This window comes from Trichophyton benhamiae, assembly GCF_000151125.1.
Source record: "Trichophyton benhamiae CBS 112371 chromosome Unknown Abenha-G-c-321f20.f1, whole genome shotgun sequence".
Taxonomy (NCBI): domain Eukaryota; kingdom Fungi; phylum Ascomycota; class Eurotiomycetes; order Onygenales; family Arthrodermataceae; genus Trichophyton; species Trichophyton benhamiae.
The window spans coordinates 312259-324846 of record NW_003315088.1 but is presented as its reverse complement, the minus strand read 5'-3'; the positions used below and the strand labels follow the sequence as shown (position 1 = coordinate 324846).

General features: G+C 50.0%; 4 protein-coding genes across 4 annotated transcripts; 2 read left to right on the top strand and 2 right to left on the bottom strand.

The window, feature by feature from the left end:
* Nucleotides 1-51: 51 nt before the first annotated feature.
* Nucleotides 52-2273, bottom strand: ARB_02357 (uncharacterized protein; the record flags this gene model as incomplete). The annotated part of the gene is made up of 2 exons (XM_003011461.1): nt 52-438; nt 504-2273. 2 exons carry the CDS (start codon nt 2271-2273, stop codon nt 52-54), a joined length of 2157 nt encoding a protein of 718 aa, XP_003011507.1.
* Nucleotides 2274-3165: 892 nt separating this feature from the next.
* ARB_02356 (uncharacterized protein) lies at nt 3166-4191 on the top strand (the record flags this gene model as incomplete). The annotated part of the gene is made up of 1 exon (XM_003011460.1): nt 3166-4191. The coding sequence occupies one exon, from the start codon at nt 3166-3168 to the stop codon at nt 4189-4191; it is 1026 nt and encodes a 341-aa protein (XP_003011506.1).
* A 975-nt stretch (nt 4192-5166) lies between these two features.
* ARB_02355 (uncharacterized protein) lies at nt 5167-6807 on the top strand (the record flags this gene model as incomplete). Its single annotated transcript, XM_003011459.1, has 5 exons — nt 5167-5173; nt 5236-5279; nt 5392-5602; nt 5659-6480; nt 6611-6807. 5 exons carry the CDS (start codon nt 5167-5169, stop codon nt 6805-6807), a joined length of 1281 nt encoding a protein of 426 aa, XP_003011505.1.
* Nucleotides 6808-9092: 2285 nt separating this feature from the next.
* ARB_02354 (uncharacterized protein) lies at nt 9093-10427 on the bottom strand (the record flags this gene model as incomplete). Its single annotated transcript, XM_003011458.1, has 1 exon — nt 9093-10427. One exon carries the CDS (start codon nt 10425-10427, stop codon nt 9093-9095), a length of 1335 nt encoding a protein of 444 aa, XP_003011504.1.
* Nucleotides 10428-12588: the final 2161 nt, after the last annotated feature.

Below are 12588 nucleotides of genomic sequence, written 5' to 3'. Positions count from 1 at the left end.
GATTTTGATGAATCACGGCCGGTCGTCTGTCTCTCCATGGCGCATTGTAGCTCACTTTGAGGTAGAGGTGCTGCCAGTGACAGGATTTATATGGACGGAAGTTAGGGCCTCCGGTAGCTTTATCGGTGTCTTCGAAGGCATTAATATCTTGTCGAGCTTCTCACCCTTTATTATCCTCTCCATCTCCTCTTTGGTTAGAGTCTCATACTCGAGCAGGGCGCGGGTTAGGAGTTCGAGTTCGTGGCGATGCTCCTTCAAAATAGCCGACGCGCGAGCGCTAGCTTCGTCAACTAGACGGCGTACCTCATCCTCAATGTCCTGCTTTGTTGACGCGGAGAGCATGTCATAACCGGTGTTCAAGTCGACGTTGCCTAGCTTTTTAGAGTAACCATATTGTGTCACCAAGGTAAAAGCAGTTTGCGTTGCACTTCGAATGTCCTGTATTGTAACAAGGTTAATAAACGGTAAAGCATTAACGAAAGATAGAGAAGTTTTAAACTTACGCCTGAGATACCGCTGGAAACTCTGTCAGGTCCATATATAAGTTCTTCAGCCGCCCGGCCGCCCATGGAGACATCGATATCGGAAATATACTCTGTATAATCCTTTGAAACAATGTCCATCTCCGGCAAGAAATGAGTGGTTCCCAACGACACTCCTCTCGGGACAATGGTGATCTTGTAAAGCGGCATGGCATCAGGCGAGAAATAAGCAACAAGGGCATGTCCAGCTTCATGATACGCGGTCTTTAGCTTGTCTTCGTCTCTAAGCATGCGGTTGCGTGCCTCTGCACCCATCAAGATCTTATCCTTGGCGTAGTCAAAGTCCTCGGGCCCAACCTTGGCTTTCTTGTCCCTGCTGGCGCGGATAGCAGCTTGGTTGATGAGATTCTCGAGATCGGCACCAGAGAATCCGGGAGTTCCACGAGCAATGACAGTAGCGTCGACTTCAGTGCTGACTTGAATGTTCTTCATGTGGTGGTTCAAAATGTCAACCCGGCCACGAACATCGGGAAGATTGACATCGACCTTTCTGTCGAATCGGCCAGGTCGAGTTAAAGCTTTGTCAAGGAGTTCCGGGAAGTTGGTTGCCGCAATTATGATAACACCGCTTGTCTGGGAGAAGCCATCGAGTTCGGTAAGGAGCTGGTTGAGAGTCTGCTTGACATAGGCTGCATCTCGTTCGTTTCGCTTGGCGCCAATGGCATCAAGCTCATCGATGAAGATGATAGCTGGCGCTTTGGCACGGGCCTGGGCAAACAGTTCACGGACACGCTTAGCTCCAACACCAACGTATATCTCATCGAACTCAGAGCCGGACATGTAGAAGAAGGGAACGCCTGCTTCTCCAGCAACAGCTCTGGCAAGGAGCGTTTTACCGGTTCCGGGAGGGCCAACAAGAAGTATACCTTTGGGGAGTTTACCGCCTAGGGAAGAGAATCGCTCAGGGTTAGACAAGAATTCAACAAGCTCTTGCAGTTCATCCTTGGCCTCGTCGCAGCCGTGAACATCACTGAATCTGACGGTTTGATGTTCCGGCTTGGCTTCATTGGCCTGCGAGCCTCTGACATTCTTCATGATACCAGTAGTCTCGACAAAGACGGTAACAAGCAGAAGCGAAAAGTATGTGATGAATCCAAAAAAGAGGAAGAACCTAACCCAGCGGAAGATGGAGCTGCCGAGAGACTCGTCAACAACGACATATAGGGGGGTATCTTTGGCCCCCGTGCCGCTGTTCTTGTTGGATATGCCGATTTGACCTCCATATGAGCGAGCAGCCACTGCCTGGCCGATGGCCTGGAGCTGATCAGCACTCAAATTCTGATTTGCGGGGTTGAGTTGCTGCTGCTGTTGGCCTTGACCGAGGGCCTGTTCGCTGTTGCTGCCAACTTTCTGGAGTGCCTTTGCATAGACAGCTTCAGACAGAGAGTTACTAGCGAATTTCCCGCTGCGATACCGTTCAATTATGATCCCGGGCATGTTTGCTTTTAACAACGCATTGTAGAAAGAGTTTTGAGCGGCAGCACTCCCGGGGTTGTTGTTTGCAGATCTTTCCATACGCGCGAGGACATTCTGTGAAGATCCTCCGAAGAGAAACCTTTGACATTGGAGCGGAGATAGACCGGTTGGTTTGGGGACGGGAGACGGACGGTTGAGTTGGGCAAAGGATAGAGTTGAATGGTGGCGTCTTGTTGTTGTTGTTGCGAATCGAGAGAGCTGCGAGCTGAGGCTAGCTGCACGGCTACCTAGAATGATTGTCAGGTTGTCAGACATTGTTTTTTTTAAGCCCGAATAGAAGTGCATTGCGTACCCTGTAGCAACATTGTTGGGGGAGAAGACTGGTGGCGTAGGGAAAGGTTCAGTTCCGCGGCTGCTCTGAGCGTATCTACCCCAAGCCCGTCAGGCAGCGTGACCGGAGCCTAACACAACGTGTGAGCCGTCATTCATCCCAGATATAGGCGGTTGTATATAGACCTACCGAGCAAGGTGTGTCGTTCCGTGCCGTTTGCCCTGGCCTTCTCACTGATGACGCATGATACGCACGCGAGCCGGAGACAGCTGCCTGGCGGCCTCCCCACGGCGCCGACAGCACATTTGACACTGACGGCCACAGGTCAGAGGTCACGGCCGCAATATTCTACCGCACACAGCCATCGTTAGCCTGCATGTCCGTCGTTGGGAGAGCTGGCGTATGTTCGACTTACCGGGAGGCCGAGGTGCGCGTGGAACGCCATGCCTCAACCGCTCGATTTTCGCACAGAAAAAGAGGCAGAGGAGGACTAGATGTGATTGCAAGACACGGCTAGGTAGAGGATGATAGCAGCCATGCCCGCCGCCGGCTGATCTCGGGGTTCGTTTTTGCTGTTTTGCTTGCTGGTCCTCGTCGTTTTTTTCTCTCTCTCTCTTTCTTTCTTCTGCGGCTTTCGCGATGTTCGAAGTTGAAGAAAAACCGTTGGAGTTGCCACTTCCGGATGATGACTAAGCGAGCACATTTATTTCCAGGACGTCAAAGGAAGCAAAACGAAGACATCGCGACATCAACGAGAGACGACGACGACGGTGATGATAAATGACGATGGAGATGGAGATGGAGATGGAGATGGCGTCTACATAGCTGGAGGAGCAGTACGGAGGAGCTCAGGGAGCTGGCGATGCCGTGCTCAGCATGTCCCGGAGACACATCGTCCTGACGGGCGCACCAGTGCCGAGCTCTCTGTGCTGGGAGGAAGACGAGCTGGAGACGGCCGCCGGCAAGACGCACCACGCGGCGGCCGAAGCTCGATGGAGGAGCCTGGAGAAGGTCAGGGAGACTACGGCGTTGACTGGGCCCATCGACGAGGGCGAATGGTTCTTTACAGCGGGCGCCGTGCAGAGATACAGCGGCGAGTCCGTCAGCGGGCTCGAGACGACGGCCCTGTCTGCGTTTTATGAGCAGTCCTTTGCACTACATGAAGGCATCTCATCTGGCTCCTTTGACAATGATGATACGAGGTCCTTTGGTGACGACGACTCCACTACTGGCTTGATTGACAGCCCAGAAGGGGACGCTTCATCCCTGCTGCCAACGGGCTCCCAACTTCGATCGACCGTCCGCCCCCATTTGAGCGACCTTGAGGACATCCCCAAGGCAGTGTATGTCAACGGGCTGGCTCCGCGGGTTGTCACAGTCAACCTGATAGTGGCTGTTATCACCGTCGAGCAGCGTCGTCGAGTACGCACTCGCTGGGGACGAGCCATGGACCTGGTCGAGCTGCTGGTCGGAGACGAAACGAAATCAGGATTTCGTATTAGCTGCTGGCTTCCGCCGCGAGATGATCTTCATCAGCTCCAGCAGCAGCAGCAGCAGCAGCAGCAGCAGCAGCCTAAGCAGAGCCCGCTGGAGGAGTCCCTGGAGGAAGTCCGCCCATGTGACATCGTCCTCCTCCGATCAGTAGCGCTGGGAACCTTCCGGGGCCAAGTATATGGGCAGAGTCTGCGCAACAACTTGACCAGCCTGGACCTGCTACACCGGAGACCTGTCGATGAGATGGACTATGAGGGTCCCTACCCAGCACGGCGTCTAGATGGCTCTGCCACAGACAGCCACGACCCGCAGATGGCAAAAGTCGCCAGAGTCAGGTCCTGGATGCTCGACTTTATCGGACCGGCCCGTGAACAGGTCAACCGGCTCCCTCCAGACACTCAAGAATAATAATAATCTACTCAATAATTGAAAGCTTTTTTTCCAACGGATCAGCCTGACCTTGTCTTTCCTTGTATACTCTCGACTCTAATTCTTGTACTCCATATATTCCCTCCCTTTATTCCTACCAAGTTCCCAGAGTTAAACCCCACGTAGTTACTTAGTAGCATCTTGAATCTCCGAATAGTAGCATCAAGTGGGACATCACGCAACCTATCATCTCGATGCATGTTTCACCCCGTGTTCAAATTATTACAACCGTGTCCTTTCAATTCATCCTCCTTGCTCCTGTCTGTCGGCCAGTCTGCCTCTCCTGTCGATTAGCTGCTCGCCCGTACTCTGCCCTGTCAGGACACGCCACCAACGACAGAGCCCCAGGGGAGAGGCTTGCGAATCCTCGAGATACGGTGGACCGCCCTGGCGCCGGCTCATTCGATTGATAGAGCAGTTGTATGGATCCCTGGGTCGGTTTCAGGGCCGCGACGCTCTGGGGAGTGGCCAGGGGGTGAGTTGATACTTGCAGATACATCCCCACCCACGCATTTTTATATGCACCAGAAGGTATCCTGATGTACCTCAGGGGCGCTTCATCTCCACTTGCACTGGAAAATTTTGGCTTTGCCATGCCGCGGGTTTGCCCTATTGCACCGTCGCCCTCGCCCAGCTGACTTTACTTCACTCTGGCGGGAGAGAGAGAGCGAGCGAGCGAGCGAACAAACACCAAACATCCCCCCCCAAGCAGGCAAATCACACGTACAGGACAACTCTCTTCGTCTTCTCCAAGCCCCTGAGCACCAACGCCCCGGCAGCGCCTATAAAGAAAAGGCAGCACGACGTCGAGCAGATCTTGGTCTTCTCGTTTCCTCTTCCTGACCCTCTCCTGACCACCATCTGCCTGGCTGCTTCGACTGCTCGTCCCGCGCTCCTTGCACCGCCCTCCTTTTCCTCTCAGAACAGCTCTCAGAACACCACCAACAGCCCACCATGAAGGGTACGCTGGGCCTCTTCTTCTCTCGTCGGCTGCGTCTCGGGCCACTGCTGACGTCTGTATAGCTTTAATTCTCGTCGGCGGCTTTGGAACCCGTCTCAGACCATTGGTACGTGGCATATAGAGAGGGCCCTCCCTCGATCGAAAACTGAGACAGACAACGGGCTCCCACATCCAATTGCCCGCGAAGAACACGACCAGAAGCTGACTTGAAATGACAGACTCTCACTCTCCCCAAGCCATTGGTCGAGTTTGCCAACCGTCCTATGATCCTCCACCAGGTCGAGAGCTTGGCTGCTGCTGGTGTCACTGATATCGTCCTCGCGGTCAACTACCGCCCAGATGTCATGGTTTCGGCCCTCAAGAAGGTAGCTTCCCCTCAATATCTCTCTCCCCTTGACGGTGATGCAAAAGGGGCTAACATGAACCGCAGTATGAGGAAATGTACAATGTCAAGATCGAGTTCTCCGTCGAGTCTGAGCCCCTAGGCACCGCCGGCCCCCTTAAGCTTGCCGAGAAGATCCTGGGCAAGGATGACTCGCCCTTCTTCGTCCTCAACTCGGACGTCATCTGCGAATACCCCTTCCAGGCCCTTGCAGACTTCCACAAGGCCCACGGCGACGAGGGTACCATTGTCGTCACCAAGGTCGAGGAACCCTCCAAGTACGGTGTCGTAGTTCACAAGCCAAACCACCCTTCCCGCATCGACCGCTTCGTCGAGAAGCCAGTCGAGTTCGTCGGCAACCGTATCAACGCCGGCATCTACATCCTCAACCCCAGCGTTCTCAAGCGCATCGAGCTTCGCCCAACCTCCATTGAACAAGAGACCTTCCCTGCCATATGCAAGGACGGCCAGCTGCACTCCTTCGACCTTGAGGGTTTCTGGATGGACGTCGGTCAGCCCAAGGACTTCCTCAGCGGAACCTGCCTCTACCTCACCTCTCTCACCAAGCAGGGCTCCAAGCTGCTCGCCTCCCCCAGCGAGCCCTATGTCCACGGCGGAAACGTCCTCGTCGACCCCTCCGCGAAGATTGGCAAGAACTGCCGTATTGGTCCCAACGTGACTATCGGACCCAACGTCGTCATTGGCGATGGCGTCCGTCTCCAGAGATGCGTCCTGCTCGCTAACAGCAAGGTCAAGGACCACGCCTGGGTCAAGTCCAGCATCATCGGCTGGAACAGCTCCGTCGGCCGCTGGGCTCGCCTTGAGAACGTCTCCGTCCTGGGCGATGACGTGACTATTGGTGATGAGGTCTACGTCAACGGCGGCTCTATCCTCCCTCACAAGAGCATCAAGCAGAACGTCGACTGTAAGTCGCACACACTATCTTTTTCTATATATATACCATCCCCCTTACAGCTCTGTTTACATGTCTAACTAACCTGTCTAGCTCCTTCAATCATTATGTAAATGCACACCTACTCAAACGACATGAACAGGCTTGCTCCTGCACCTACATATGATAATAAAGAAATCAACGTCTCTCCATAATCTGCAACTCGGGCGGTACGAAGTCAGGGGCCATGACCATAGATCGGATGGATGGGTGCTTTTTCTTCTTTGCTCCGGTCTTCTCTTCTACTTGAACTTTCTTCTTCTTTCTTCTTGCTCCTTGATGGCTCACTTCTCATGCTAACCTACCCTTCTTTGCTCTTTTTAATCTCTTAATCCTCTGCATGATGCATCCATCCATCTCTTCCGCCCGCCTTTTACCACTGCTCACTTTATGTATAGCGAACATTTTACCCCTTTTACTCTCTCCACTCCCCCCTATATCTATTATCGCTTCCGTCTTCCGTTCTCCACTGCTGGGCTGGGTTTATTCTATTATCTGCTTTTTTTTTTACTCCTTTACTTGCCTTTTATTCCTGTTTTGCAACCTTGCTTTGCCTTGCATTTTAATCGCCCCCTTTTTACCGCCAGGGTCTTTCTTCAAGCTCATGCTTTCACCTTTTATCACCCTTTTATTTTCTCTCCCCGAAAAAAAAATCATCCTACTGCGGCATTTTATGATGGAAAACACGAAAGGCAGCGTTCGAGTGTGGTGCGGTGGCTATGGTAGTTAGCTTGTATCACACAATGGCATATATTTATTCAGCCTTCATCGATTCACAGTGCAAGATCGGGAATATTATTACGCGTCCAGGACGGTCGTATGACTTGATCTCATCGCATGATCCGACGATTTGGAATACGACGCCGATAAGGAAACGATGCCGAACTATTAAGAGTAAGGCATCGGGCTCTTCCTTGAGTTTATATTTGTGAAACCTGGCCGTTCGGTCCAAGGGTTGAGCCTATAACTATGTAATACTCCGAAGTGACTCTGGTGCCATTTTATCCAGTAGAGGAATGGGGGAAATATTGCAGCTGCGTCATTCAGCTTTGTGAAATGCGGATAGATGGTTAGGAATGAATGGTACCTGGCTTTAGACATGCCATCTGCTCGACATATACCCCTATTAGTTACCTGTCTACGACCCCAATTCGGTAAAATGTGAATTCACAAAAAATAGACTCAAGGAAGACCGGATCACTAGTTAATTAACTCACTAGATATTTAAGCTTAATATTATTTCTGGGGCAGTGCATTATAGTTGCTGTTCGATCTCATCTTCGTCAATAATAGAAATTGGCTATATGCTTGATCAGCTAACTGCGTTCCCGGGTCAATAATCGCCTCATTATGATCCGCTTTCTAACTAGCAAATTATAACAGATGTTTCAATACTCTGTAGGTAATATAAACTCATCAATTGACCATTTATTCCCATCAAACATGAACGTACATTTTATTTCTGACGTTGTTACTATATAATTGCCATTACAGTCCATTGTCCCGTCTGTATGATGTAGATTAAAAACGGCTATCTGCTTGAGTATGGTTACACTCGTATGCCACACCACGGAGTCAATCTTCTCGTCCCTCGCAAGAACCCTCACTGGCGATAAACTAGTTACTAGCTTAATTACTTCTTTTAAATGCTTGTTTGATGTCTTGATAAACAATCACAGGGACAAGGGAACTATTTAGACTTTGCGCGGCTATTCCGCGCGCTTAAGTCTCAACGTCACCCGTCTTTTCTTCCACCTATTCACCATTGCCTACGATGCATAGACTGCCCAGCAAGATACGAAACAAGATGCCCCTGTGATACCCTTTATTAAACACCTAAGAATATGATGATGAGATGATACCGACGATAGGCTTCTGGCTTCTTTTCCCTCGAGCGGAGGACGGGTATCATATCCGGCATGGAAAATTATGTCTTGGTATGCCCGTTTGTTCTGCCGTGATCTTGGATCACATTGCTACACTGGCCAGTGTCAGTATACAATCCTATCATGTTTGTGTACTTCAGCCCAACTGCTACCACCAAAATTCCGGATGAGGCCAATTCCTAGACACAATGCATGGGAGCTAGCCCACACTCCATATCTATCGCCTGGAGTCCTCTCTGAAATCGACTCGCAGGCAAATGACACTAAAAAGCGATGCCTAGATTCTCCACTGGTTATAAACCAGCCTAACTATATCCAGGGGTGGTTACTGGCTCTTGCTATACCTCTTATATGGCAAATGGTACAATATGACAGGCACAGAAGCAGTAATACTCATAGTGCTGAGGCTATATGCTCGTCTCAAGAGGATGACGATGATGTTTATCCTTCCTTTAAGTTACTAAAGCCTTAAAAAAATGCATGTTGGCGAATTGATCACACACGGAGATGGTAAGGTTGGGTAGATTCGGCGGTGTTAAACAACACTTCGCTCGCATGACCACATCTTGATATAATTTGAGTGAGTATCTGTGTATATGTCATAAATATTAAAGGTTGTATTTAGCAAGAATCACTGTGGATTATACACATATCCATCGGTAAGAAAGGAGAATATAACAGACAAAACATTGCTGAATATCAAGACTTAACATTGTTAGCCTCCTCTCGGGAAAGAAGGTCCTCCCACCTAAGTCTCAGCGTTTCCATCTGTTTCCAGCAATCTCGTCCAGCATCAACAAATGTTGCTTTTTCTTCCGCTGTGAGGTCTGTAGCGCCGCGCTTCCGTCTTCGTAATTTATCAGCTTCCAGAACTGCCGGGCCAACTACACCGGCGTATCCCCAGCCCTCAACCTCTGTAGAAGCAACGCACTGTCTCCCAAGTCTGTCGCATGCTGAGCCCCACTTTGGTTTCCCCCCGCCTAAACGCTCATATTCTGCCTCAGCATCGTCTAGTGTTGATTTAGGGGAAAGACTCAACCAGACTGTTGCATTAGCCCCAGAGTACGGGTCTATCACATGCCATGGTGACCCCATAAGCCGTGCTATCCAGCTTACAAACATCATGCTCCAGATAAGGGGAAGTGCAAGGGGAACAATGGAGGTAGAGCAAATTCCGGGATGGCTGAGGTACATCTTAGGTCTTGTATAGGTGGCTGAGTTGGTATCCATACCGCTGCATGTCGACGGGGTGAGATACTTATCTGCCCAAGGGGCTGAGGAAGAAAGCGGCTCGGTTAGAATCAGGAGATCGGTCAAGTACTTGACAGACTGGTACGACTCCGCAACCTTGAGACCTTGCATATCATTAACGCTGAAAAGCTCCCTTGTTGATTCAAGACTAGAAGTCCAAATCACTCGTGCAGGCTTGAGCGTGGACTTGCCCAATACTGAAAGCAGATAATGCGTCAACATGTAATGTCCAAATACATTAGCGCAAAAGATCTTGCCCATTGGTGGTTCATCAGGCTGAGAAGTTTGTTTCCTGTTCATAACCCCGACGTTACTATAGGTATAGCGGGCCGGCCAGGTAAGTGCATATATTGTGTCTGTCAAAACACACCAAAAAGCCAACGGCCAATTGATCCCTGTGAAACCTGCGATCCCGGCATTGAGTATGAGGATATCAAGTTTGGGTATTTTTGCAACAACTCGTCTGGCCATGGCGCGAACAGAGAGAAGATCACAGAGGTCAACGTGTTCAGGCTTGAATGTTATGCGCGACTCCGCTTTGGCCGCTCCTTCGAGGCCCCATAGCTTCCTTGCCGTAGCTCGCAGGTGGTTTTTCAGTTGCGCAAGGGTCTCGTTGCTCTTTTTCTCGCTGCGGGTGGTAAATATCAGGGTGAGAGATTGGTTATCTGGCCGTGAGACAAGGAATTCATCCATCAATCGGCAGCATGTCGAGAAGCCTAGGCCACTGATAACTCCCGGACTCATTAGCCATTGCACTTGTTTCCTCGAGAAGAAGGACGCCATTGTCTTACCTGTTCGTGCCAGTAATTAAGATATACGTCTCTTCTTCTGCCATCTTTACTGTAGAGCCTTTCTCCCTTGCTGTCCCTTTACTGTCTTCTGCTCCTCCTGCTTCCTCCACCTCGTCTTTATCTTCGTCTTTTATCTCTACAGAAAGCTTTCTTTGTCCCGGAGGGCATGTTCCTGGCACGTGACTTCATTATTGGCTTATGTAAGATATCGCGCTTGAACTTCCGCAAACAAACCTGACGAACTTCAACGTCGACAAAGAAAAAACATCACCACAAGCGAAGACGAAGACGAAGACGAAGAGTGGCCAAAGGGACAAAGGCAGCAGAAGACCGAGTCTCCTGTGACAATGTGAGCTTGCCCTTAGGGAGCGAGAATGCGTATATGCACCGGTCGTCTTTTTCCTCGTATATTCGAGGGGTTGAGACGGGAGCAACATCTATCAAGCACACCGCCGAGAACGAGATATACTTACATTGAATGGCCACACCATCTCAGCCGGGTTCTCAATATATTTGAGTATAACGGTTCTTGGCTTCTCACCTTTTATCGGCCGTATCTATAGAGCTGCCAACGAGCTCAAGTGATGTACAAAAGTATGCGCTATGCAAGCTGGGGCAGGGTGTGCCATCCTTCAGCCGTCCAAGGATTAGGAGGGTCGTCAATCTATCCCAACTTTCAAAATGCCCAACAATAGCAAGCGGCTTGACAGTGTCGAGAGGGGTATCTTTAAACGCCCTCTTCTCTCTCTATCTGGTTAAGGGACTGTTCAACTGTTTTCTTTTCTTTTCTTTCATTATTTCTTTCTTTCTTCATTTCTTTTTTTTTTTTTTTTTTTTTTTTTTTTTTTCGCCGTTCCCTTATAATATTAATGACAGTCACTTGTTTGCAAATACACGTGGGTGCGACGTCGTGTCTGGCATCTTCATCCATGCACACTAATCTCGGTTGAGCGGGATGCGGAAACGAGAAACGGGAAATGGGGTAACGACAGGTGCTGTAAAACGACCAAGTGTAACAGGCGACATGTGGGCGAGCGTTCAGCGAGCATGATATGACCTTCGAAGGCGGAAGCAGCATAACGATGCGGAATTGAAGATTTTACTCCTCTCACCTCCTCTTTACCCCCTGCCTTTGCATGTCGCATGCAATGGACACATTCCTCACGTTCTCACCGCTAGAAATTCCTTTTTCTCCGTTTCTCTCTTCCGTTTCCTTTCAATTCGACAATTCGTTGAATTTGATATTTCAGGGTTTCGACTGCATCTGGCTTTTGTGCGTCTGTGGCAAAGGGATCAGAGAATCCAATGGCCAGGAGCATAAAAAAACTGAGGAGGATATTCTTGATGCACCGTGGCGATAAGAAGAAGGGTTGAAAAGGAGCAAGGGCAGCGTCGTCTTGACACTCTCAGGCTGGCTGGGCGATACTGCGTTTCAGCATGGACTATACCGAATGGGTATAACCTCGCTTCCGAAACAAACAGCATTTGATCACGCAATGCATTGTTCAGTAAGTGTGCAGTGATGCGGAGAGGCCGAAAAGAACAGAATGCAAATTATACTCGATGCGAAAGGTAAAAAGGACGATGGAGGGGAAAACAAGTAGTTTGTTCGGCCTGGAGGGTTAGCGAGCAAATTAACCATCCTGGACCCAAGAGAAGATCTACTTACCTTACTACTCACATCCTAGCCGACTGGTGAACCTCTGTATGAACTTCGGCTTCATTCAATGACGATGATCGTCGGCTATGAACTTTCTCTGTTCCCAATATCTTTGACTTAGGAATCTTTCCAAGTCGAATTAAGCCCAGAACACCCATATCGGCGATCTAAAATGCCATACGAGAATGGTTTCGATTCAATTCATTGTCAATCCGGGGTCGCAGTACGCCTGGCTTTGCCTTGTCTCACCTTTGCTACAGAGTACTCCTGATAGCAAAATACTCCGTAAACTCGGGGTAGAACGGGTTAAGGTCACATCGTCTGCTCGTGATGAACAGACATGCTCATGCCAGCGGCAGAGCCAAATGCAAAAGCCAAAAATGAAAAGGTCTCTGTATCATCCCAGTTCGATGTCAAATAATGTCATGCAACGATCGATCGAGTATTGAGAAGTATGAAGAGAGACGATCCAAGCCTACCAGACACAGCCTAC